Source organism: Chiloscyllium plagiosum, chromosome 6 (genome assembly GCF_004010195.1).
Source record: "Chiloscyllium plagiosum isolate BGI_BamShark_2017 chromosome 6, ASM401019v2, whole genome shotgun sequence".
NCBI lineage: Eukaryota > Metazoa > Chordata > Chondrichthyes > Orectolobiformes > Hemiscylliidae > Chiloscyllium > Chiloscyllium plagiosum.
The window spans coordinates 72668910-72696513 of record NC_057715.1 but is presented as its reverse complement, the minus strand read 5'-3'; the positions used below and the strand labels follow the sequence as shown (position 1 = coordinate 72696513).

General features: G+C 41.8%; 1 protein-coding gene across 9 annotated transcripts in view; it reads right to left on the bottom strand.

Moving 5' to 3' along the window:
* The window catches only part of LOC122550693 (glutamate receptor 4), a 250306-nt gene that overhangs the window by 102549 nt on the left and 120153 nt on the right, over positions 1-27604 (bottom strand). For all 9 annotated transcript variants that reach the window (XM_043691817.1, XM_043691813.1, XM_043691814.1 and 6 more), the window contains 2 exons: positions 21100-21267; positions 14568-14672 (listed from right to left, as the gene is read on the bottom strand). In XM_043691817.1, the coding sequence (XP_043547752.1) occupies positions 14568-14672; positions 21100-21267 (273 nt within the window). The remainder of the gene's footprint in view (positions 1-14567; positions 14673-21099; positions 21268-27604) is intronic.

The following is a 27604-nucleotide window of genomic DNA, read 5'->3' as shown; positions in this document are numbered from 1 at the left end:
CCCACGCAGAGAATGTGCAAAACTCCACACAGACAGTCGCCCAAGGCTGGAATCAAATCTGGGACCTTGGTGCTGCGAGGCAGAAGTGCTAACCACTGAGCCACCGTGGGGGCTTTTGCAGGAACATAGATTTGTTCAAATTAAGAGGTAACAGTAAATCTTTGTAAATGAGTACAAGGAATACATGTGCATAGAAGTGGGACTTGCGATGAATGACATTTTACAGGCTGGATTGTAACTAAGATAATTCAGGGAATGGGAAGCATAGCAGGAGTTCAATTGAAATCTTTGACTTTGGCTGACCTGAGAGAATTAGTGGGAGAATAGCAGGTAGAAGTAAAAACAAGATGCTAAAAAGTGATTACCTACCATTTTGAGTTAAAAGGAGAGAAACCTGAAATTGATATGTGAAGTCTAATTAATTAAAATTCAGTTAGAATTGAAATAAAAATCTTAAATTAGAGGACAGAAGAAGAGAGAGAAATGGCAAGAGAGGACAAAGAGAAAAAAAAAATGAATGAAGAGGGAAAACAAATGGACTGAGGAAATAAAAATGTTCACAGTAAAGTCAAGAAATTAAAAGAAAGGGAAATTGAACTAGAACAGCTTGAACTCCAAAGAGAAACAAAGAACTTAGACATCATAATCTGACTAGAGAGAAGCTTGCAGTAAAGAAACAATGAAGGGATAATAGTTCAGAGGATGATTCTTGTTCGAAATGTTGAGTTAGATTTGTCTAGAAATCTATGCTTCGAACTTCAATTGAAAAGATAGCTGTGAAGGTGAAGTGGCTAAAAGGTTTTTGGAATGTAATGTTTCAGACTGTTCTGAAACAGCAATGAATGTGTACAGCAGTTTGTCAGAAGACTTTGAGGCTGTTAAATGGGCAATACTCAATGCTCATGAGCTTGTGACTGAAGCTTATCAATTGAGGTTTGGCTGTGCGTATTGATACCACATGCACGCTCATTGTGTACTGCTCAAATTTGTGCGTGCACGTTTAAACATGTAAAACTTGGTGTGGCTCTCAATGGGAGGGGTGCAAATGTAAATAGGAGAGAGAAAATAGGGGCTGTGAAGGGGAGGAGGGATAATGATAGGAGGGGAGAGTGGAAGACGGGGGAGAGGGGTGACTCCTGGTCCTACCTTCTCAGGCCTCTTTCCTTTACCCTCACTCCCTTTCCCTGACCCTCCTTCTCTCCTCCTCCATCCTAGCTCATAACATTGGCAGGACATATAGGCTATCCAATGAAATATAATCACATCAATGTTCACATCTTATTTCACAATAATCCAAAGAAATAAATAGTAGTTGGGAACAAAATAATTAATGCCTTCAGTTTATCATCCACAATCTTCAATGAGCATTAGAAAGATTGATGCAATCTTTAAAGACAATGTTAAAGCTTACAGTCAAGAATGCCTGAATGTTTGCAATAAAGGAATTCCTTTGTATTGCTTACCACTGGGGATATCCCAATGAGTCCATAGTATTTAGCACTTTTGAACTGATATTACAGGTATGAGGTGAGTGGATCCTTATATTAATTAAAGAAAAAATGATAGACCAAACCTCAAAGACCACACATCTCAGCTTTGTGTCCTGTTTCCAAGACAACAAACAACAAAAGTAGGAGTTGACTAAATAGTATTTGAAGAGCACTCAACAGTCAATGGAAACTACAGCAGGCAAAAAAGTGAAAGCTTGGAAATTTTTCTTCACAGGAGACAAGGTTTTAGTAATAGTGTTTATATCTGGGAACATCTTCCCCAATGTTGACAACGTTTGATTGCTAATATTAGTATCTCTGCTGTTAAGGACCCCTTCTCTCTCCCTGGGTTGGAAAACTCACTGATGGTCATTCCTGATGAAGGGCTTATGCCCGAAATGCCAATTCTCTGGCTCCTTGGACGCTGCCTGACTTTTTTCAGCACCACACTCTCAACTCTGATCTCTTGCATCTGCAGTCCTCACTTTCCCTTTGGGAAACTCATGTCAAACACCATGAGAAAGAGATAATTTAAACTTATTAAATTTATAACTTAAAACTTATCAAATCAGAAAGAAACTGAATGATATGAATTATGCAGGAAGCACTTCAAACAGGAAAGAAACATTAGCAAGTATGTCATGTTAATTTGTTGAAGTGACACAAGGAAAGGGAGGATAGTCAGGATTGAAGTGTGTTTACAGCAGCTGAGGAAATGGGGAATAAAATAACAAACCTGAAATTGAATATTCAAATGTTCACTCCTCTCTAATTAGACTGGAGCTGGATTATTACATTATCACTCACAAAACTATCAAAGTGACTCACAAAAGCTATTAGACTCAAATTGATTCTTGTAAATAGGCCAGGAAACTATCTTTGACTATATAATATCACTGTAGCAAATGAGTTACTTATAAAGCAATATCGTCACAGTCTTTACGCAGAAAAGTTTGTCTAAATGAGGGAGAGATCAGGTTTATGACACAGGATCATAGGACACAGAGTTGCTATCTTTTGCTACAAATTCTGTGTCCTATTATCCTACTCCACTTGACGAAGGAGCAGTGCTCTGAAAGCTTGTACTTCCAGATAAAGCTGTTGGGCCATAACCTGGTATTGTGTGATTTTTAACTTTGTCCACCCCAATCCAACACCGGCTCTTCCACATCATAGATAAAAAAGACAGTTTGGCCAAACCTGGGAGGGATAGTTACATCATTTGTGCCAGTTGTTTAATTAGTTAGAAAGAGCCAATTTTATCATAAACTTGGCCTAAAGTGAATTTGCCAAAAGCAGAAGTTGCACTGTGGGAAAATACTATGTGCTACTGACAGAAGCAAAGGTTAGGAATGTCTGGGTGTCCCATGCCTAAGACAAAACAAGCAGTTATTGTATATCAGCACGAGTGGATTCTATTAGAACTTAATTCCAAAATTCAGCTTTTGACATTTTTTAAATGCTAATGAATTTGAAATAGTCGTGAATTTCACAGATTCACGACCCTTTGAGAGAAATAATTCCTCCTTATCTGTTTTACATCCGCCACCACTTAGCTTGAAACTATGACCTCTCATTCTAAATTGCCCCACAAGGGGAAATAGCTGCTCCATATGTACTCTGTAAATCATCTTTAGATCTTATATACCTCAATAGATCTCTTCTCAAACTTCTAAACTATTGCAAGTGAGGGGTTAAACTATTCCAAAATTTCATCAAAAAATTCCCCCCCTCACCCATGCAGAGTGGCACCCTCACCTGGGCACAGCAACACCTTCTTCACCTCCCCAGTGATACCCTTTTAAACCGCTGCTCACCTGGGCTCAATGAAACCTCTCAGCCACCCCCCTCCTGCTCATTGGTACCCTCTCAAGCCCCTCCACCTGGGCTCATTGGTACCGTCTCAGGCCCCCTCATCTGGGCTCAGTGGTACACTCTCAACCTCCCTCACCTGTGCTCAGTGGTGCCATCCCAGTTTCTCCAATCTGGGCTCAGTGGTACCCTCTCAGCTCCCCCCACTTGGGCTCAGTGGTACCCTCTCAGCATCCCCCCCACCTCGGACCTGGGCTCAGTGGTAGCATCTCAGCTCCCCCCACCTGGGCTCATTGGTACCCTCTCAAGCCCCTCCACCTGGGCTCATTGGTACCGTCTCAGGCCCCCTCATCTGGGCTCAGTGGTACACTCTCAACCTCCCTCACCTGTGCTCAGTGGTGCCATCCCAGTTTCTCCAATCTGGGCTCAGTGGTACCCTCTCAGCTCCCCCCACTTGGGCTCAGTGGTACCCTCTCAGCATCCCCCCCACCTCGGACCTGGGCTCAGTGGTAGCATCTCAGCTCCCCATCCAGGTTTAGTCGCATCTTCTCCTCCCCCCACCTGGGCTCAGTGGCCTGACCCAGTCACAGTGGTCCCACCCTACTTTATGTGCACAGCAGCTCCACATCCAACCTGAGCACTTAGGTCCCTTGGATCCCCTGGGCCTCAGTTATTGGTCCTGACATCTCCCATTGTTCCGAGCCTTAATGTGGGAACACTACCATCGGTGAGCTCTCCTCGAAGTTACACACCAGGCTGATGTGGAAATCTCAAAAAGTGTGGTGCTGGAAAAGTACAGCCAGTCAGGCAGCATCCAAGGAGCAGGAGAATCAATGTTTTGAGCAAAAGGTCTTCATCAGGAATGAAGGGGGTGGGCTCAAGGAGGCTGAGAGATAATGGAAAGGGGTGGGGCTGGGGGAAGTTGGCTGGGAATGTGACCGGTAGATGAAAGTGGAGGTTGATGGTGATAGGTCGGAAAGGAGGGTGGAGTAATAGGTGGGAAAGGAGATGGACAGGTAGGACAGTTCAAGGAGGTGGTGCCGAGGTACAGGGTTGGAACTGGGATATTGTGTGGGCAGGGTAAATAAAGAAATCGGTGAAATCACCATTTATTCCATGTGTTTGGAGGATCCCAGGCAGAAGATAAAACGTTCTTCCTCCAGGCACTGGGTAGCTAGAGTTTAGCGGTGGAGGAAGTCCAGGACTTGCATGTCCTTGGTGGAGTGTAAGGGGGAGTCGAAGTGTTTGGCCACAGGGTGCTGGGGTTGATTGGTGCATGTGACCCATTGATGTTCTCTGAAAATTCTGCAAGTTGGCATCTTGTCTCCCCAGTGTCGAGGAGACCACATTAGGACCAAAGAACACAGTATTGATGTGTGTGCAAGTACAGGTAAATCTCTGTCAGATGTGGAAGGATCCTTTGGGGTCTTGGACAGAGGTGAGGGTGCAGGTTTTGTACTTTTGCGTTGGCAGGGGAAGGTGCTGGGAGTAGAGGTGGGTGGTGGAGGGGCATGAACCTAACAAGGGAGTCATGGAGGGGATGGTCTCTGTGTAACACAGATAGGGGTGGAGAGGGAAATATATCCTTGGTGGTGGAAATGGCAGAGGATGATGCATTGCATCCAGAAGTTGATGGGATAGAAGGTGAGGACCTGGGGTGTTCTGTCCTTGTCGCGATTGGAGGGATGGGGTTCAAGGATGGAGATGCGGGAAGTGGAGGAGATGTGCTGGAGGGTATTGTTGATCATGTGAGGGAAAAATTGCAGTCCCCAAAGAAGGAGACAATCTGGGATGTTCTATGGTGGAATTGGTTCTCCTGGGAGCAGATGCAGTGGAGGTGGTGGAATTGGGAGAAAGGGACAGGGTTTTTCCTGGAGGCAGGGTGGGAGGTGATGTAGTCCCGGTAACTGTGGGAGTCAGTGAGTTTGAAGTAAATGTCATGTTGAGTCGGTCACCGGAAATGGCAATGGAGAGGTCCAGGAATGGGAGGGAGGTGTTTGAGATGGTCCAGGTGGATCAGGGTGGAAGGTGTTGGTGAAGTTGGTGAACTGTTTAACCTCCTCGTGGGAGGATGAGGTAGCGCCAATACAGTCATTGATGTAGTGGTAGAAAAGGTGGAGAGTGGTGCTGGTGTAGCTGCGGTAACATCCTCCACCGCCAAACTCTAGCCACCTGAGGCCTGGAGGAAGAACACCTCATCTTCTGCCTTGGGACCTTCCAACCATATGGGAGCATTGTTGATTTCACCAGTTTCCTCATCTCCCCTCCGCCCACCTTATCCCAGATCCCACCCTCCAACTCAGCACTGCTCTCTTGACCCGTCCGACTGGCTGTGCTTTTCCAGCACCACACTTTTCAACTCTGATCTCCCGCACTTGCAGTGCTCACTTTCTCCTGATGTGGAAATCTCTCTCAGTTCGTACATTCCCTCTGGGGGGAAAATCAGAAACTGCAGCACCAACAGTGTTCCTATCACATGACCTGCTACATGCAAAGAATGTGTCTCTCCTTCAATTAGAAATTGACAGTAAGCTCTTGCCTTACTGGTGATGCCCCACATTCAGAGAATAAACAAACAAGTCCCCCGATGTGAGAGACAGCAGAATCATGCTCGCATTCACAACCCATTGTTGATAATTACTGAACAGTGGCTGTCTCGGTTGCCTTGTTGCGCCTGAGATTTAATGATAATGACAACAATGTATTTTCTTCAGCAGGTTTTCACTAGTAGTCTACTCAATAGTGCTAGACAGTTGTCTTGCTCAAAGACAGCAAATGTACAATAACCACATAAACAAGCAGACAGCACCAGAGGCAAGATTCTTTTGTAGGACAAGCATTGTTACCATCTAATTGCCCGAATTCAGAAAAGTTTATAATTACTGTGAGCACTAACTCCCTGTCATAAAGCTGCACCACCAATACTCAGAGATAAAGTGATAAAAACCCTTAATGTCACTCAGAATGATTTAGATGGGTTAATTATTGTTTCAAGTCCTGTAACCCTTGTTCAAGTCTTAAAATAAAACAATGAACTGCTGATGCTGGAGATCTGAAGCAAAAGCAGAAATTGTTGGTGAAACTCAGCAGCATCTATAGGAAGAAAGCAGCGTTAATGTTTCAAGTCCAGATTTGAAACATTAATTCTGATATCAGCCTTGTTAAACTCAGGAATTCACTACTGGATTTTTAAAAGGTTGTAACTTGCATTAATGGATAAGTAAACAGTTAACTAATGTTACAGTGAACCAATCTCTGATGTGAAACATTAATTATTGGTTTCAATCTTCCTTTTGTACATTTATTCAAAGGAAAATAATTTGATACCTACAGCAAAGGTGAATCAAGATCTGGGAGTTAATATGGCCAAAATTGTGGAAATAGTTTAACAGACCAATGTTGATATGATATGCCAACTTCAGTTTTGAACAAGGGTTACAGGACTTGAAACAATAATTCTGCTTTCTCTCCACAGATGTTGCCTAACCTGTTGAGTTTCTGCAGCAATCTCTGTTTTTGTTTCAAATTTCTAGCATCTGCAGTTCTTTGTTTTATTCCAAAGTTGACATGACCAGTGTCCTGACCTGAGGACTAAAACTTGACATCGCCTTATTAGGGTGTAAGGAACATGACTGGTTGGTTCTGGCAGAGGGTAGCAACATGTGAATTCAGTGCCACCACCTGAGTGATCTGATCATAGCACCTCGCCGGTTGTCCAGAGCGCAAGCCCAGTAATACTTGGAAATGAATGGACTTGTCTTCCTGGACCTCCATTTTGATGTAGAGAAGACAAGTCAGATCAGTATGTTTCATGTGCCAGTTTTAATGGCTTTTCTCTGCACTGAGTTGTAAGTTAACAGTATGTGTTGCTGCTAGTTTTCCATTCTTTAAGCCAGACTGTGCCTCTTAATGGGAAACCGTTCGGAGTGGCTAAAGAAATGCTAGTGAAAACTGCTGTCACAATTCCAAACAAGGAAAAGGGGGTGCCAGGGCAGAGAGGGCATTGCAGAGAGATATGGAGATGGTGCTGGAAGTCTTGGTGTGGATGTGGACAGATAGAGAGACATCCTGCTTCCATTGGTGTCAGGAGATCCACAAAGACCACCCACAGAAAGAACTGGGAGCAGGTGGCCAGTGGGGTCAACTTCTGGCATCCACACTCAGGCAATAAGAATTCTAATGACTTCATGTGGGTGGGCAAGGTCGGCAAACACATTTCCTTCCCACCATAACACCAATTTCTCAAACTTTTCAATGCATCATACTTTCTTCACTTACCCAGCAGCAGCTCCTGGCATTTGGGATTCCTGCAAGTAGACACTTCACACACATAGCAGTGCCTCCAGCTGCATGCCCACCTCTTGGTGCCTCTACATATCTCCAGTTATTTAACTACAGCAGGTACATATTCCAAACACAGTTATTGATCTTTTCTCCTCTCACTCTTACTCTTGCAGAGTATGGCTGAGCAGACAGGAACAAGAATGCTTGGATGTCCTGTGATCAGTACGGAACATGTTTCTCCACATCATTGGATCAGCTGCAACAATGCCTGTGGTATCCACTGTGACTGGGAACATTGAGGATGACAGTAAGTTCCTTTCTATCCCTCTTCTTGCCTCTCAGCACACATTCCTCTTGCTGTCTGGCACAACAGACAAGCTGCAAATGATATGCCCATGGACCTCCTGCTTTGCGCTCCATCCCACCTCCCACACACAAACATTTACTTCTGCTTTCCTGCTTTCACATCTTGAAGAACTGCTGTCTGCCTAGTCACATCAACCAGAAGAAGATGAGTGAGAGTAACAACACAGCATTGAGGTAAGGGCGTCATCTCTTGAACTGATGTTCAGATGATGGTCTTGATGATCTAGCATACAGCGGAGCTCTGCAAAGCCATATACACCAAGATGCTGGGTGCAGTGCTTGGCCTGCCACTATCACATCCCTATCACAGTGAAGGAGTGTGAAAGAATCTGATTCCAAGTTGGTAAGGGTATCTTGAAGAGTTTTGGCTCAATCTCTCTCTAATTTTACAGATCCAGAGGCACTGTTGTCTCATCATCTATTCTAGTTTTTCTACAGACAGGTCATCAACCTCTCTGCTATTCCCAAAAAGATTTGGAAACGTGCACCGCTAAATCCAGAAACTGATCACAACATCTCCAAAAACATTCCAGACACTATTTAAAACCACGATTACACAAGGGCTTCCAGATCACCACAATGTTTGAGCAGGACCCAACTTGCAGCTGAACATGTGATTCTTTGTGAATGTCCTGCAAATTGATTGAACAGTCCCACATTGTCTAAATTTGGAAAGGGTGTTAATATCAGCCAGTTAGATTATGGGATGTCATACTTCTAATTCTCAAGGGGCCACATCCATGTGGGCACATCAGAAGTGGCTGGTGGTGCAGGGAGAACCCTCTGGAATGGGTTTTGTAATTTTTATGGAGAAAGTGAGGTCTGCAGATGCTGGAGATCAGAGCTGAAAATGTGTTGCTGGAAAAGTGCAGCAGGTCAGGCAGCATCCAGGGAACAGGAGAATCGACATTTCGGGCATAAGCCCTTCTTCAGGAGGGGCTTCAGGAATCGAAACGTCGATTCTCCTGTTCCCTGGATGCTGCCTGACCTGCTGCGCTTTTCCAGCAACACATTTTCAGCTTTGTCATTTTTATTCCTACCATGTGGCAGCGTTACAGATTCAAACTTCTCACCCACTGCATTCTGAATTTCAAATCCTTTCACTTTTCAGAAACCTGCTAAGCTACACATTTTTAAAACTTGGAAGATGAAATTAACATCCTAAATTGTGACGTGACCATGCAGACATTAACAGTACCTCAGAATAAATAAACCAAGAATGATACTGAAACTCGTTTTCTGTTTTAGCGACTCAAAGTGTGCTGGAGTGCAGAATCTGTTCAATTCCATTGGAATATATTCTGGATATAACTGTGGTGGTGTTCAGGAATTCTGCATCTTGCAATGCTGATGAGGGGATTTTTGCCTATTTAAGGATTCCACCTCCAAAAATGAGAGTGACATATATGAAGGCAAGCTTGTCTCTATATTTCTGTTTTGGGTACATGGAGCAGTCCATCTTCTGCAGCCACACTGGCACCATTCCCCACCTTTTCCTCCACAACATCGATGACTGTATCAGTGCTACCTCATGCTCCCATGAGGAAGTTAAACAGTTCATCAATTTCACCAACACCTTCCACCCCGACCTCAAGGTCATCTGGACTATCTTGGACATGTTTGTCCCCTTCCTAGACCTCTCCATCTCCATTTCTGGTGACCGACTCAACATGGACATCTACTACAAACCCATTGACTCTCACAGCTACCTGGACTACACCTCCTCCCACCTTGCCTCCTGTAAAAATGCTATTCCTTGTTCCCAATTCCTCCATCGCATCTGCTCCCATAGAACATCTCAGATGGCTTCCTTCTTTAAAGACAGCAATTTCTCCTCCCACGTAGTCGACAATGTCACCCAGCACACCTCCTCCACTTCCCACACCTCTGCCTTTGAACCCCACCTTTCCAATCACAACAAGGACAGAACACCCTGGCTCTCACCTTCCACCCGGCCAACCTCTGGATACAATGCATCATCCTGCGCCACTTCCGCCATCTACAAACAGACCCCACCACCTGGGATATATTTCCCTTACCACCCTTATCTCTGTTTCAGAGACAGCATCCCCTCTGCGACTCCCTTGTTAGGTCCACGACCCCACCAACTCACCTTCCACTCCCTGCACATTCCCCTGCCAATGCAAGAAGTGCAAAACCTGCACCCAGATCCTTCCCCTCATCTCCATCCAAGGACCCAAAGGATCCTTTCATATCCGACAGAGATCTACCTGTACTTCCACACAGGGCATCTACTGTGTCCGTTGCTCTCGATGTGGTCTCCTCTACACTGGTGAGACAGGATGCCAATTTGCGGAACGTTTCAGAGAAAAACTATGGGACCCATGCACTAAGTAACCCCATTGCCCTGTGGCCAAACACTTTAACTCCCTCTCCCACTCTGCCAAGGACATGCAAGTCCTCGGCCTCCTCCACTGCCAAACTCTAGCCACCTGACGCTTGGAGGAAGAATGCCTCATCTTCTGCCTTGGGACCCTCCAACCACACGGGATCAATGTGGATTTCACCATCCTGATGAAGAGCTTATGCGCAAAACATCGACTCCCCAGCTCCTCGGATGCTGTCTGAATGGCTATGCTTTTCCAGCATCATACTCTTTGACTCTGATCTCCAACCTCTGCAGTCCTCAATTTCTCTTCTATACTTCTATTATCATTCTGTTACCAGTCTAACCAGCGGCCTCTATAAACCATGCTGGAAGTTACCCAATAGAAAGATAGGTTTGCTTTGTAATGTACATGACTATGGAATCAGGAGGATGTTCCTTCTTGCTTCAAGGATTTGTTAAGGGACATTTCCCATTCAAACTTCCCAAAAGAAGGAACATCTCTCTCTGCCTCTCCACCCACCCATGGCTTTGTGACTCTAGTTTCAGGTATGAGTTTTGCCCCATATAAATGTGATGATCTTGAGGCTGAAGTTGTGTTGAAATGATTGTCTCTTGTCCTTCAGTACCATACATAATGTCCACAACATATACTAAATCTGACATGCCGTATTGAAGCTACAAAATAAAAATAGGAAAAGGAGCAGATATTATATTTTACTTTAATAATGCTGAACTTCTGATCTAAAGGATATTCGCCTGAATTATTATTTTTCAACCCATGTGACTGTGTCAAGGAAACTAAATAGAGAAAATCCACAATCACAATTGACTTGACCGAGGCAAGAGTTCTGATAATCAGCTTTCTCATTTTCAGCTATGGTTTGGTGGAGAGGTGCAAATAGTGAAACATCTACAGGCAGCAACTTGCAAAAGCAACACTATTATATCACAACAAAGATGAATTCTAAATTGCTGGTCTAATATGGAAAAGGTAAACGATTTCTCATTCCCACGCGCACACCTTATCTTATATCATTTGCTCCTCTGTCATATGATTTCAATGCTCCAGGTTTAGCCATAGTTCATTTTATCTATAATATGGCAGGCAAGAAATGTGCACCCAGTTGTTACTGTGTAGATATTGTTTATAGCTATCTGTTTTAGATCATCATTGGATAAACTGAAATAGCTTTGAAAATCACTATCACACTAAAATATATCTCAATAGTTACAGGCCGGATGTACACAATAAGTCATGAATAACTCATTAATAATCACTAAATAAGAGGGATTTCAGGAGAAGTGTCTTTACTCAGTAAGTGATTAATGTGTGTAACTTGCTACCACATAGTACCATAAGACCATAAGATGTAGGAGTAGAACTCTGTTATTCAGCCATCAGGTCTGCTCCATCATTCAATCATGGTTGATATGTTTTCAAACCATTCTACTGCCTTTTCTCCATAAGATTAGATTAGATTTAGATTACTTTACAGTGTGGAAACAGGCCCTTCGGCCCAACAAGTCCACACCGACCCGCCGAAGCGCAACCCACCCATACCCCCACATTTACCCCTTACCTAACACTACGGGCAATTTAGCATGGCCAATTCACCTGACCTGCACATCTTTGGACTGTGGGAGGAAACCGGAGCACCCGGAGGAAACCCACGCAGACACGGGGAGAACGTGCAAACTCCACACAGTCAGTCGCCTGAGGCGGGAATTGAACCCGGGTCTCTGGCGCTGCGAGGCAGCAGTGCTAACCACTGTGCCACCGTGCCGCCCACAAAGTTGTAACCCCCTTACTAATCAAGAACCTATCTCTCTCTTAAATACACTCAATGATGTGGCCTCCACAGCCTTCTGTGGCAATGCCTTTTCACAGATTCACTATCTTAAGGCTGAAGAAATTCCTCCTCATCTAAAGGGTTGTCCCTTTGCTCTGAGGTTGTGTCTTCAGGTCCCTTCTACTCATGGAAACATCTTCTCCATGCCCACTCTATCCAGGCCTCCCAACTTCCTGCAAGTTTCAATCAGATCCCTCCCTCATCCTTTTAAATTCTATTGAGTACAAACTCAGAGTCCTCAGTTGCTCTTCATATGACAAGCCCTCCATCTCTGGGATCATTCTTGTGCTTCTCTGGAACATCCGTCCTTTGATATGGGGCCCAAAATTGTACACAATATTCAAAATGCAGATTCCAGATTTAACCCTCTTGAACTGTCCTATTTGTCCATCTTCCTTCCCACCTATCTGCTCCACCCTCCCCCCCGACCTATCACCATCACCCCTGACCTGCATCTACCTATTGCCTTTCCAGATACCTCACCCACACCCCACTCTCCTATTTACCTCTCAGCTTCCTTTCCCACCCCCTCATTCCTGATGAAGGTCTTACGCCCGAAGGGTCGATTCTCCTGCTCCTCGGATGCTGCCTGACCTGCTGTACTTTTCCAGCACCACACATTTCGACTCTGACCAGAACCTTCTATAGCCTCAGCAGGACATCTCAGCTTTTGTTTCCTCACCCTCTTGAAATGAATGTCAACATTTAATTTCCCTTTTAATAAGACAGTCAGAATAAATGCATTTGTGTGTAAGAGAAAGGAGTGTGAAAATATGATGATGGGGCAAGATGAGGCTTGGTTATGTGGCACATCAACATTGCCATAGACTTGTTGAACCGAGTGGCCTGTTTTTATGCTGTAAATGCTATACAAAACTGTCATAGAGGTACAGAGTTCCATTTCTAGCATTCATGATCATTGCATTCATTTACAGGCAAGGAAATGTTGAAACAAAGTAATCAATATCAGAGTTTCTGCAAACTGTTTTTAAACCAGAAATGAATGTCTTGGATACAATGGATTCCACTCTTGACTGTGGTAGTTCTTGAATAACCTTCTATGGACCAGTAAATCTGCCAACTGTGATGTGAACTCTAACTTTGTGTTTTTCACTTTTGAGATAGGAACATTTGAGTTTTCTGTGTCTGAAGTTAATTATTGATTGCTAAGTATTTCTGTAGCCATGATGATTCCTCTTTAAACAGTTTTTGAAACCCAACTTTGGAATTAATGTGTTTTTTTGTAAACATTGCTATGGCTTTACAATTGAACAAGATAACAAGCTCCAGTTTGGCAGGTCAAGAGAGGTTGGTCCAAGGTATCGGAAATCTCTAAAGTCAGAGAGAAAGATGTAGTTTTCATTTTGTGGTTTGGGTAGTGCTGTAAAGTCCTTAGATGAAGGTAACTGTATAAACTAGTGCTCCTGAGAACAGACGCATATAGTAAAACAGGATTACCTCAAAGTATTGAGTACAGTTGGGAGGTCATGTTGCGGCTGTACAGGATATTAGGCCACTGTTGGAATATAGGGTGCAATTCTGGTCTCTGTCCTATTGGAAAGATGTTGTGAAACTTGAAAGGGTTCAGAAAAGATCTACAAGGATGTTGCCAGGGTTGGTGGACCTGAGCTACTGGGAGAGGATGAACAGGCTGGGGCTGTTTTCCCTGGAGCGTCGGAGGCTGAGGGGTGACCTTACAGAGGTTTACAAAATTATGAGGGGCATGGATAGGATAAATAGACAAAGTCTTTTCCCTGGGTTGGGATATCTGGTCGGCATGGACAGGTTGAACCAAAGGGTCTGTTTCCATGCTGTACATCTCTATGACTCTATGACTCTAAAGAGTTAATTAAAGTGCCAGACCAGAACTGTTGGGACAAAATTCTGAAGAGGTTTTTAAAGAACATTTAGGCACAAGTTATAATAGCTCCAGGAAAAAGATATCTGCATTGCCAGTCTAGAGTTAAAGTCAGAGGTGACCTAACCCTATCAAGATATTACAAACAGACTCTGGTGTGAGCATTGTATGAAGTATTTCTGGGGTTCAGACAAGATTTTTTTTGGGTGCAGCACAGGGCTGCATTTTATTCAATTCAAAAGTCATTTAGTTTTTCCAGTCTATAAAGGAGTGTTTTGAGATTACTGAGATTGTACCTTTATTGTGTTTTAAGTAGATAATTTGTTTTTTTTTCTGTTCTTTTGTTAAAATGAAATCTGCAGGATTGTTTAAGTGAAACCAAACCAAAACAAAAATAATCTGTCAAGCCAAGTTTCAGTGTGGGATCTGACTTGTCCAATAGTAACATCCTCTGAGATTATTGTACAACACACTCATTGGTGTAATTACTGGCATTCCTGTGCAGGAGGTGAAAGATTTGCTATTATTCATGTTTTTTGTCACTCAGGATAGCTTACCTTTCTGTGGCCTGTACTTTTCAGCTCAAATACATCAATTGTGAAGTTTGTCCGTCGACCATAGTTATCAAATTGAACATTTCCCGTTAAGCCCTGGATCCGTACCTTGAAAGAATACAATCAGAAACAGATTCATTATAATCTCTGCTGGAATTAAAAATTACAGCGCAGTTTGAGACAAAGGCAGTTTTCTGTTCCAATTTTCTTTCCTGCTCCCCTACAGATGATAACTAATGTTGAGATTCAGTTGTAAGGGGAGTGGTGGCCATTTTGTTTTGTAGATAATTGTTAGGAAGGCACTGCCTGAAAGGTAGGTTCCTTTGTAACTATCAAACATCATTGGATATAGGCCTGTTACAGCTATGCCTGCTATGGGATAGGAGCAAGAGAATGGAATGAAATTGATCGTGCTCTTAAAGATCCAGTACAGGCACAGACCCAGAGATACTCAGACAAATAACAGCATTCTGGATATTTTCCCAGCTCAGATCAGCACAGACTCGTAAAGTAATATAGCATTCTTGTGACATAGCTTCACCAGTGCAATATTATTTCAAATCTCATTTAATGGAGAGAAAATAGGGATAAGATTTTGTTGAACATAGATCATTGAGCAACATAAAACAAACATCCTTGCCGCTGTGAAATCCTTTCTTTTGAGCTAAAGTAGCTTGAAACATTTTCAGCTAAATGTTATTTTTGCATGGTTTCTGGAATTCACCATTAAATGAAGACAGTTAATACCTATTGACTACAGGGTAAGATTTCCTTTGGGAGCCATCTGTAGTGGAACAGAAAGATGTATACTTCGTCAACCTGTTTATGACTCTTCTTTATGAACAACTTCTCCATATGTTGCCTTTGAAAACCATAGGTAGCATTTCACTTTCTGATGGGAGTATTAAATTTACAGGGTTTAGAGCAATACCGTAGCTCTTTCAGGTGCTGGCTCTCTGTAGGGGATCACAGAATTGTGATGTTATATTCGTTGCAATAAGATGGAAACTCACGTTGCAAACTGTAATCTGACATTCTTCATTAGAGTTTAAGTCATTACATGCCCACGCCTGGCCATGAACAGTTTGGTTATAGCATGCTATATTCACTACCCTCAAACATGCTCCTTTACCAGACAGAAAGCTTCTCATTTTGATTTCCAGCTACAGTTTTCCTCTAACGTCTGCCTTTCAGGATTTCAAGGGATGTGCTTCTTAACTATTTGAAAGACTATATTCAGTGATTTGAAAAAATGATTTTCTTCTTTATGTTGTATAATAAAGTGTACTAAAAGGGCAATTCGCTGATCTGTTCTCAGGCTTTTGTCAATATTGTTAGCTACTTGATGTTAGCTACTTTCTGGATAATTCCACAATCTATGTAGCGAACATTGAAGGTGATGAAAACTGTGCAGGGATTTTCTTTTTGGTCATTCTATACATGTCTGCATTACTTATAACTTGGAGAATGTGCACTTACTTATATCTATGAATGAAATTCTTGAGTACAATCTCTAAATTAATTACAGCCGATTATTTCTCAGTTGGATGAATCTGAGTACGGGCCCTTTCATGGTAGTGTCCCTACCCCTGGGCTGGGAGTTCTGTTTTCAAGTGCCACCTGTTCCAACATTCCTCTTTCAACCAACTACACCAGAATGTAGCTAGTTGTCATCCCGCTGCTGCTTAAAATGTACTATGGAAAATGGCTCTTTGTCCACTGCAATCCATGTAATAACTTGAATGTAAAATGTTTAGAGATTGCTGTATACATACAAACCTTTCATCCTCAAATGAATCAGTTTCAAAGTGTATATTAGATGTATGTGAATCCAGGGGTACAGTTGCACAAACTGAAAGTCCTTGTATAAATTTCCAACTTCAGGGCTCCTTATAGAGTTTTGAAACTTTAAATGCATGCTTTTAATTGAGGTATATGTGTGCTGTGATTTTCTGTAGATTTATTTTAATTTCTTAGAACACAAAGGGTGGCACGGTGGCACAGTGGTTAGCACTGCTGCCTCACAGCGCCAGGGACTCGGGTTCAATTCCCACCTCGGGCAACTGTCTGTGTGGAGTTTGCACATTCTCCCCGTGTCTGCGTGAGTTTCCTCCGGGTGCTCCAGTTTCCTCCCACAGTCCAAAGATGTGCAGGATAGGTGAATTGGCCGTGCTAAATTTGCCCGCAGTGTTAGTCAGGTGTAAATGTAGGGGGGTGGGTTTCTGTTCGGAGGGTCAGTGTGGACTTGTTGGGCTGAAGGGCCTGTTTCCACACTATAGGGAATCTAATCTAAAAATATCTGAAACTCCTAGACCCAAAGACACATGCATGGGTACATTAGGTCTTGTTGTTTTTAATCAGCATCAACTCTGACCTCTTGAATTTATACATTTACTGAAATGACAGCATGCAGTATAGAGTTTGTAAAAGAGGAAATTTTATGCAATTTGCATACTGGCTCAGTTGTACAATATTACCCGCTATATATCAGAGTACATATCAATATGAATCTGGCAACACAACTGTGTATTGTTAATTGAATGTTGAGGCCAGGCTGGGCATGTGGAGAGAGGAGATGGGACAGTTTGGCAAATTTGCAAAAGGGTGTTTTTCTTGTTCATTTGTTTCCAGCATGAGACGCAGTGTTGTCTAAGCCCATCCTCAAGGCTTTCTTGAACTGTTGCAGTCCTTAGGGGAGTAGGAAAACACACTGGAGATTTCAGGACTCTGACCAAATGACAGTGAAGGAATGGAAATATACTTCCACGTCAGGATAACGTGTAGGTTCAGAAGGGAACTTGCAGGTTGTAGTGTCCCCATGTACCTATTGCCCCTCTCCTTCTCGTTAGCAGAGGTCATTGATTTGGAAGGTGCTGTCAGAGGAACCTTGGTATGTCACTGCAGTGCATTTTATAGTTGGTACACGTTGCTGCCACATCAGTGAAGGGAGTGAATGCTGGAGGTGGTGGATGTGGAGCCAACGAAATGAACTTTGGGTGATAAGCTTCTCAAGTACTACTGGGGCTGCACTCATCCAGGCAAGCGGGGAGTGCACTTCTGACTAGTGCCTTGCAGTTGGTGGGGAGACAGGAGGTGAGTCACAAGTCAAAGAATTCCTAGTCTCTGATCAGCTCTTGTAACCCAAGTATTTAGAGAACTGATCCAGCTCAGTTTCTTGTCAGTGGTAATCTCAGGATATAGATAATGGGACATTCAATGATGATAATGTCATTGAATGTCAAGGGGCGATGGTTAGATTCTCTCATTGGAAATGGTGATTACCTAACAGTTGTGTGATGCAGATGTCATTTGCCACTTATTAGCTAAACCTGGATGTGGTCCTATACAACAGGATGTATATCATCAGTAAATGCCAGTATAACAGGATGTTTACTGCAATATTGGCAAGGAGGAGAATACATCTGGTCTCTGAGTGTTCCAATATTAAAATTTACTGATTTTAATTTTACAAAGAGCAAGGAGGCATGTATTTCATATTTCCTGTCAGTCTCACAAGACTTATATCCCGCATTGCTGCCAGTATTAAATCTTCTACCTCGTAAATTCCAATTTTGTATCTTCAAAGGATAGAAATAAGGTTAAAAAATTCTGCTCCCTACTACCACTTTCTATTTCAATTCACATTTTATCAGTAGCTCTAACAAATTTCTGTCATTGTACTTGTGAAGAGCAGAAATATTAGGCTGCACAGCAACATAGGAACATAAGAGCAGCGGCCATTCTGGCTTCAAGAGCCCACTCTGCCATTCATAATCATGGCTGATCATCTCGTTCAACACAACTTTCCCACATAACCTTAGTAGTATCTAGAAATCCATAGATTCTCTAATTTGAACATACTCAATGACTGAACTTCCACAGGTCTCTGGCATAGAGAATTCTAAATGTTCACAACACCCAGAATGAAGACATTCCTGTGTATCTCAGTCTTAAATGACTTTCCCCTTATTCTGAGACCACGTCCCCTAGTTCTAGATGCTGCAACCAGTGAAAACATCCTTTTGACATCTATCTTATCTATGTTTTAATGAATGTTGTAATTTTCAATGAGATCATTTCTCATTCTTCTAAACTCTGGAGAATACAGACCTAGTATCCTTAATCATTCTACAAAACACAATCTCGGCATTGCAAATAGTTGTCTGATGAACTGCCACTGCACATCCTCCATGGAAAGTACATTTTCATTATGAAACACAGCATCTGAACAGATGGCCCAAAGATCAGGGAGCAAGGATTCTTTATTCCATTGGTAACAGGTCAATTCAAGCACAAAGGGAAATTAAGGTTAAGTAAAAAAATATTTACATGGCTCAAAGCCTGTGGTTTACATTACATTTGGGAATTCTTTATCTATCTGCTTCCCATCAGGCTTCCTTTCCTCAAATGCCATTTATTTTCTAGAGAGTATATTGAACTGTGCCATCTGGAAACCCCCTCTCATCATCACCAACTGCTCCTGGTAATCCTGTCACACAGGTAGCAGTCACACCTAGGTTCCATATAATTGAAATGAGACTGTTCTACTCAAACTTGTGTGATAAAAGGCCAATATACTATTTGACTTCTTAATTGCTTGCTTTATCTATAATTAACTTTCAGTGACTTATGAACAAGGACTCCCAGTTTCCTTTGGACATCAGTATTTTCAAATCTTCCATATTTTAAGAAAACTGCTCCACCTCCATTCTTCCTACCAAATTTGATAAACTCTTTTTAATCCTCATTACATTCCATCTGCCAGGACATCCCCCATTCACACAGCCTGTCTAAATCCTCCTGAAGTCTCTTTGTATCATCCTCTCAATGAACAATCCGACCTAATTTTGCATCATCCACAAACTTGCGAATATTGCATTGGGACCCTACATTCAAGTAATTCAAATGGATTGTGAACAGTATAGACCCAAATGCTGATCTTTGTAGAATTCCAATATTCGCAGCCATCCCATCTTGAGGATAACCTATTTATTCTTACTGTTTTTCTCCTTTAACCAATCCTCAATTAATGCCAATATATTATCTCTCATCTTACACGCTCTCAGTTTGTTTACTAACCTCATGTGTGGGACTTTAATGAAAGCTTACTGGAAATCCAAGTACAGCACAATCACTGATTCCTCTTGCTAATAATATCTTCAGACACTATAAAATCAAGAATTAACCAAGCATGATCTTGCTTTCATAAATCCAGACTGACCCTGCCCAATCTGATCATTTTTTTATGTGTCCAGCTATCATATTTTTATAATAGATTATAATATTGTCCTGCTACTCATTTCAGGCTAATAGGTCCCCTGACTTTCTTAAAAAGTAGATTTACATCTACAACTTTCCAATCTGAAGGCATTGTTCCAAAATACGGAGAACTTCGATAACTGATTACCAATCTAGAATCACATCCAAAGTCTGACTGTTTGTCTTTTCTCCTCACTTTTTCTTTCCGTTTTTTTTTGGTTTCTGCACTGAGTTCCAGTCTCTCGGTGAGGCAATTCTCAGCTTTGTCAGTTCAAGGCATTTGTTAGCAAGTAGTTGGCTTTGGGAACCGTAGCAAATTGTAAATTAATTTGCTTTGTGACATTCAATGCCTTGATATCAAGGAGCATATCATCTATAAATGACGCTTTTTTGTGATAATAAGCTTACTCTGTGAGTAATCACATCGTCAAACCAATGTACTGCCACTCCTGAGGGAATGTCAAATTTAACAAAATATTATTTCTTGTTACTGGATTTTCCCAGAACATTTGGAAATTAAGCCACAATGGATTCATTTAATCTGGTATGTCTTGATTTCATCAAGTTCACAGCCTCCTGCACACTCTTGGCAGGCTTTTGAAAAGGCCACTGATAATTGTCAGGAGTCTGATCTAGCGTGGTGCTCCCTCCATGGGATGTGTGAGACTAGGGCAAGCAACAGCATGTCTCTTCAGCTGAACAGATTGCAGAATCCTTTTCAAAGCATGTCGGATCAGAACTAACAGGTCTAATTGAGAATAAATAAAACTGGAACAAATGCAACTCTAGACTTGTAAAAATAAATTTTCAGGGCAAGAAGGTGTGTGTTTGACAGAAGTTAAGACTTATCATGGCATTAAAGGCTCACTTACACTTGAATGGGCAAGCCCTAACATTGACAAAAATAGAAACTGCTGGAAAAGCTCGCAGATCTGGCAGCATCTGTGGAGAGTTCTGAGGAAGGGTCACTCAACTTGAAACAGAACTCTGACTTCTCTCCACAGATGCTGCCAGACCTGCAGAGTTTTTATTAAGTGGGTACCTAGTGAACAAATAGCACAATGTTACCCTCTTCATGCATTTGAATGCTGAATCTCCTAATGAGTAATCAAGGTGGTAAAGCTTTTGAAGGAGCAGGGCAAATTGGAGAACAAATTTCTGATTTCAGTATTCAGCTGCACATCCACAGGTATTGATAACTGTGATTTGATTCATTGTTTCATAACACTTAGCACTGATAGAAGGGACAATTTAACAAAGTGAATCATTATCGTACCTGTTTTAGTGCCCTTTCTGTGTCAATACCTTGAACCCAAGGAGCAGCAGGATTAGCAAGACAATCTCCAGCATTTCCTTTTCTTGAAATCCCAATCCGTTGCCTGCGGAGGTAACGGAATGCTTCAGCCATAACAAGTATCCCATCGTACGTTAGTGCAGATGTGTACTGGAAAGAAGCATTCAAGTTGGTTAAAATGCATTTTATTTAATCCAAGCTTTTCTTTATTCAAAAGAAATTAAAACAGAAGCAACAGGCTAACTACACATATATTTAGCTTGGACTTGCTAACATCATCAACAGTAATCTTTCGGCTTATAAGACACCTGTGGTAAAAACATAAACTTTTCATTGTGCTTGAGTTTTATTAATGTTATGCTCATCCTTATCTTGGACACTGGCTTTTTAATAAATTCCAAAATCAATTTGCTGAAATGGCTGGTTTCCTAAGTCCAAGAAGTTTTTTAGGGATGAATCACTGAGCCTTGTCCCTGCAATCGTAACAATACATAGAGCTATCATTCTGATAGAGTTACTGTGGGGTTTTGATTAGGTTGTTAGCTTTACATCGGCGAGAATGGTTAGGTTTCTCAAGTTCTTTCTGTTATGGGAAATTCGTGAAATGTATCTCCAAGTGGTTGAAAACATCTCCCTTTGAAAAGAATTTGTACTTTACATCAAAATGGAGTTGAGTAACATACAATAATGGAAGCTCTTTTGAGAGGTCAATCAGATGGCACTTTTCATAATGTCAGCTTCAAATTTCTTAAGCAGCAAAATTAATGGCTTAATGAAACAAAGTGTGAGAAATTCCATAACTCCAGTGGTGCAGTGAGCAACACAGAATTGCAATCATGGCTAGTCATCAATTTTCATATATAGTCTTAGAAGATGTGCGTTCTCCAACTTCAAAATATATACAGCTCTTGCATGAACTCTGCTCCCAGCTGTCAGCTCAATGTTATTGCCATCCTTGGGTTCAGCCTTCAATGACAACACACATACTGAAACGACTGCTTATAAATAATGTCCCAATCTCCATAATAAATATGACTGACTTGTCCATGAACTTAGGACTGAGAAGGCAGTTATTCTTAACAAATATTCTTAACTGGTCATAAATTGAGTGTAAGTGGTGGTTTCAGAAGCATATGATGAATAATGGATTAATGAAGGACACACACATACAAATTATACAGCTGACATTTATTTGCATTACTGAAATGCAATGGGCAATTTCATTAAGGTCTGTCACATGAACTGTTCTGTGAAGGCGATACAAGGGAATTGAGTTCACGAGTTCACAGAACAAGGTTGAATTCTGGGTTCATCCAGGAATTGTGGAATCATCCACACAGCAATTCCAGCTGAAAATTTGCAAATCCAAATGGGAAACGGCTTCATACATCTGAATTAAAAAGGGACATGGGAGTCCTAGTTCAGGATTCTCTTAACACTCATGATCACTTTGCTGTCAGGAGGCAAATGCAATGTTAACATTCATTTTAAGAGGATAGAATACACGAGCAGATATGTACTGCTAAGACTGTATAAGGCTCTAAAAATACCATATTTGGAATGCAATGAAATGGGGGAGATACTAAATGAGTATTCTGCATCAGTATTTACTGTGGAAAAGGATATGGAAGATATAGACTGTAGGGAAATAGATGGTGACATCTTGCAAAATGTCCAGATTAGAGAGGAGGAAGTGCTGGATGTCTTGAAACGGGTAAAGATGGATAAATCCCCAGGACCTGATCAGGTGTACCTGAGAACTCTGTGAGAGGCTAAGAAGGGATTGCTGGGCCTCTTGCTGAGATATTTGTATCATCGATAGTCGCAGGTGAGGTGCTGGAAGACTGGTGGTTGGCAAACGTGGTGCCACTGTTTAAGAAGGGTGATAAGGACAAGCCAGGGAATTATAGACCAGTGAGCCGGACTTTGCTGGTGGGCAAGTTGTTGGAGGGAATCCTGAGGGACAGGATGTACATGTATTTGGAAAGGCAAGGACTGATTAGGGATAGTCAACATGGCTTCGTGCGTGGAAAATCATGTCTCATAAACTTGATTGAGTTTTTTGAAGAGGTAACAAAGAGGATTGATGAAGGCAGAGCAGTAAATGTGATCTATATGGACTTCAGTAAGGCATTCGACAAAGTTCCCCATGGAAGACTGATTAGCAAGGTTAGGTCTCACGGAATACAGGGAGAACTAACCATTTGGATACAGAACTGGCTCAAGGTAGAAGCCAGAGGGTGGTCTGGAGGGTTGTTTTTCAGACTGGAGGCCTGTGACCAGTGGAGTGCCACAAGGATCGGTGCTGGGTCCTCTACTTTTTGTCATTTACATAAATGATTTGGATGTGAGCATAAGAGGTACATTTAGTAAGTTTACAGATGACACCAAAATTGGAGGTGTAGTGGACAGCGAAGGTGGTTACTTCAGATTACAGTAGGATCTTGACCAGATGGGCCAATGGGCTGAGAAGTGGCAGATGGAGTTTAATTCCAATAAATGTGAGGTGCTGCATTTTGGGAAAGCAAATCTTAGCAGGACTTACACACTTAATGGTAAGGTCCTAGGGAGTGTTGCTGAACAAAGAGACCTTGGAGTGCAGGTTCATAGGTCCTTGAAAGTGGATTCACAGATAGATAGGATAGTGAAGAAGGCGTTTGGTATGCTTTCCTTTATTGGTCAGAGTATTGAGTACAGGAGGTGGGAGGTCATATTGTGGCTGTACAGGACATTGGTTAGGCCACTGTTGGAATATTGCACGCAATTCTGGTCTCCTTCCTATTGGAAAGATGTTGTGAAACTTGAAAGGGTTCAGAAAAGATTTATAAGGATGTTGCCAGGGTTGGAGGGTTTGAGCTATAGGGAGAGGCTGAACAGTTTGGGGCTGTTTTCCCTGGAGCGTCGGAGGCTGAGGGGTGACCTTATAGAAGTTTACAAAATTATGAGGGGCATGGATAGGGTAAATAGACAAGATCTTTTCCCTGTGGTCGGGGAGTCCAGAATTAGAGGGCATAGGTTTAGGGTGAAAGGGGAAAGGTATAAAAGATTCCTAAGGGGCAATGTTTCCACACAGAGGGTGGTGCGGGTACGGAATAAGCTGCCAGAGAAAGTGGTGAAGGCTGATACAATTGCAACATTTAAGAGGCATTTGGATGGGTATATGAATAGGAAGGGTTTGGAGGGATATGGGCTGGGTTCTTCTCCTGAAGAAGGGCTCATGCCCGAAACGTCGATTTTCCTGCTCCTTGGATGCTGCCTGACCTGCTGCGCTTTTCCAGCAACATATTTTCAGCTCTGATCTCCAGCATCTGCAGTCCTCACTTTCTCCTCATACAGAAGACACCCAGTGATCATAATATGACTGAATTTGTGTTTGGTTTGAGGGAGGGAAGAATGTCCAAGCCTGGTATTTTAAACTTAAGTAAGGGTGATTGTGAGGTAAGAACGCAGTGCTAAGTAAAGTGAACAGTCAATAAAGATGTAATGGCAGACATTTAAGAGAATATTTCAAAACAGACAGAATAGAGAAACAGGAAAGATCATGTTTGATGGGAAGACCCACTCCAGTGGTTAACTAAAAAAGTTAAAGATTGAATCAATCTTAAAGAAAGAGCATATAATTACATAGGAATGTGTGACAGGTCAGAGCATTGGAAAAAAAATAGAAAACTGCAACAAATGGCTGATAGATCAATAAGATGGGAAAAGAAATAGAATATGGGAAATAACTAGCTGGAAATATTAAAATGGAAAGTAAGAGTTTCTATAGATATCTATAAAAGGAAATAAAAAGTTAACAAATTGACCACTAGTCTTTTAGAAAGAGAATCTAGGGAATTAATAATGGAAAATAAAGAGAAAGGCAGTTGAATTTAACAGGTATTTTTCATCAGCCTTCACAATACAGCATACAAGAAATATTCAGAAATAGCTGTGAATCAGAAATTTGGGAGGGAGGAACTTAAGAAAATTACAATTAATGGGTTGGAATGAGGAAATTGCAGGAGCAATAGGTTGGCAGGTCCCCAAGGCCTGATGAATATCATCCGAGAGTCTTAAAAAAAAAGTGGCCAGTGAAATAGTTGAACTGTTGGTTTTAATTTTTTAGAATTCTGAGATTCAGGGGAAATTCCATAGGATTAGAAGATAGCAAGAAGGGAGAGAGACTGAAAACAGCAAACTACAGACCAGTTAGCTGAACATCAGTCATAGAGAAAGTATTAGAAGCTATTATTAAAGACAATGTAACATGGCACTTATAAAAACTTAAAAGTAATCAGGTCAAGTCAACATGGTTTTGTAGATCAGAACTCAAGTTTAAACAATGAGGAGTTAATTAACAAAGTAGCATGTGCTGTTGATAAACAGGAACCACTGAATGAAATGTACTTAGATTTCCAGAAGATATTTGACAAGATGCCAAATCAATCATTATTGTGGAAAATGAAAACATATTGGCACGGTGAGAAGATGGTTCTCTTTTAGCTAGCCAGAGGTAAGTATTTTGGTGCAGTGGCCTCAATATTTTGTAAATGACTTGATTTGAGGGACCAAAGTAATGCTTGTTAAACTAGCTGATGACACAAAGATAAGCAAGAAAGCAAAATGTGAAGAGGGCATAATCAGGCTGCATAGAGATAGAGTTAGGTCACATGAGTGGGCCAAGATTTAGTAAATATAATATAATGTGTGAAAAAATGGAAGTGTCCATTTGGCAGGAAAAAAAATTAAGAACACATCACCTAAAAGGTGGGAGATTGTAGAGCTCTTGGGAGCAAACAGATCTGGCCAAATCACAAAATGTTAGTATATAGGTATAGCAAATAATTAGGAAAGTTATTTAAATTGCAAGAGGAATTGAATATGAAAATAGAAGGGTTATGCTTCAGTGGTACAGGGCACTTGTGAGACTATATCAAGAGTATCATTTACTGTATTGGCCTCCTTATTTAAAGAAGATACATTTGTACTAAAAGCAGTACATAGATGGTTTACTCCATTAATAGCGGGAATGGGTAGTTAGTCTTATGAAGGATAGGAGGACAATTGGGAAAATGTTGGAATCTATTATTAAGAAAATACAGTGACCACATCAGGGGTGGTGAATTTGCATGTCTCTTCACTTCACTCCTGAGTTTATTACAACTGGCGTTTGAGTTTAAAAGGGAGGTATTAGTGTCAAATTAGAGGCAGAAAGTAACCCACAATAGAATTGAATAAAAGAAGAGTTATGAGGGCTTGTATGGTCTATTCCTAATCCTATTACTTATTTTTCTATGGAGACTGTGTCCCTTTTGTCAACCTTAAATTAAGGACCATTTACAGAGCAAGTTTGTGTAGGATGCAACAAGTGACAAACTGGACTCCTTGACATGGTTATCCATGGTACATCATCTGATCCTGTGTTTCTTTTTCCATGCCAATGGATCATTGATATCATCATAAATTCTACTTGGGGAAAGCTCAATTATATTTCTGCTTTCAAATGTCTACATACTATTTGAGTAGTTGTAATTGTAATATCCAATAATGCAGTGAATAACACTGAAATTGCTTTATCCTCAACCAATCATTTTCTTGATACTGCTACCACAATAGAAAAGGACATTTGTGTGATCTTCCAGTCACTGGCCATCACCAAGCTCATCATGGGTACCTTTTTCTAGAGGTCAGGCCAATATATACATTACACACAGGTCTGGACAAGCAAGCCAAGAAGGGTTTATATGGCCAATAAGGCTTCTGTTGAGCAGCAAGGTGTCTTTATCAATATGACGAATTCCCAGTCACTGAATGTACACTGGAAAAGGTTGCAAGGCTTCAGGAAGCTGCCATGACTTGTCTAATCCATAAACAAACACACAGAATGCTGGAGAAACTTAACACATTTGGCAGCATCTGTGGAGGGAGAAACAGTAAATGTTTCGAGCCAGGTATGACACATTCTCTGTGTTCATTTTAGATTTCCAGCAAGTGTAGTATTTTGCCTCTACTTGAGACAATTCAGAGTGTCTCAGCTTTTCAGGCCATCTGATTACCCCTCAAGGTGGATGTTGTATGACAGGGGCTTGCTGTAAAGACGTGGCTCCTAACAACTTAATTTTATAGCAACTTGAACTAAGCTTTCTACTTTAGTACTGAGTGAGTGTTCAGATAAGTCAGGTATGGAAGCTAGGGCAGTTGCTTGCTCCTCCTGCAGAATGTGGCGGGTGGAAGACATGGCACACGTCTCCGCTGACTACATCTGTGGGAAGTGCACCCAACTCCAGCTCCTTGAAAACCGTGTTAGGGAATTGGAGCTGGAGCTGGATGAACTACGGATCATTCGGGAGGCTGAGGGGGTAACTGAGAGGAGTTACCGGGAGTTGGTCACTCCTAAGGCTCAGGACAAGGATAAATGGGTTACAGTTAGGGGGAGGAAAGGGCCCAAACAGACAGTGCAGACATCCCCTGTGGACATTCCCCTCAGCAATAAGTATACCGTTTT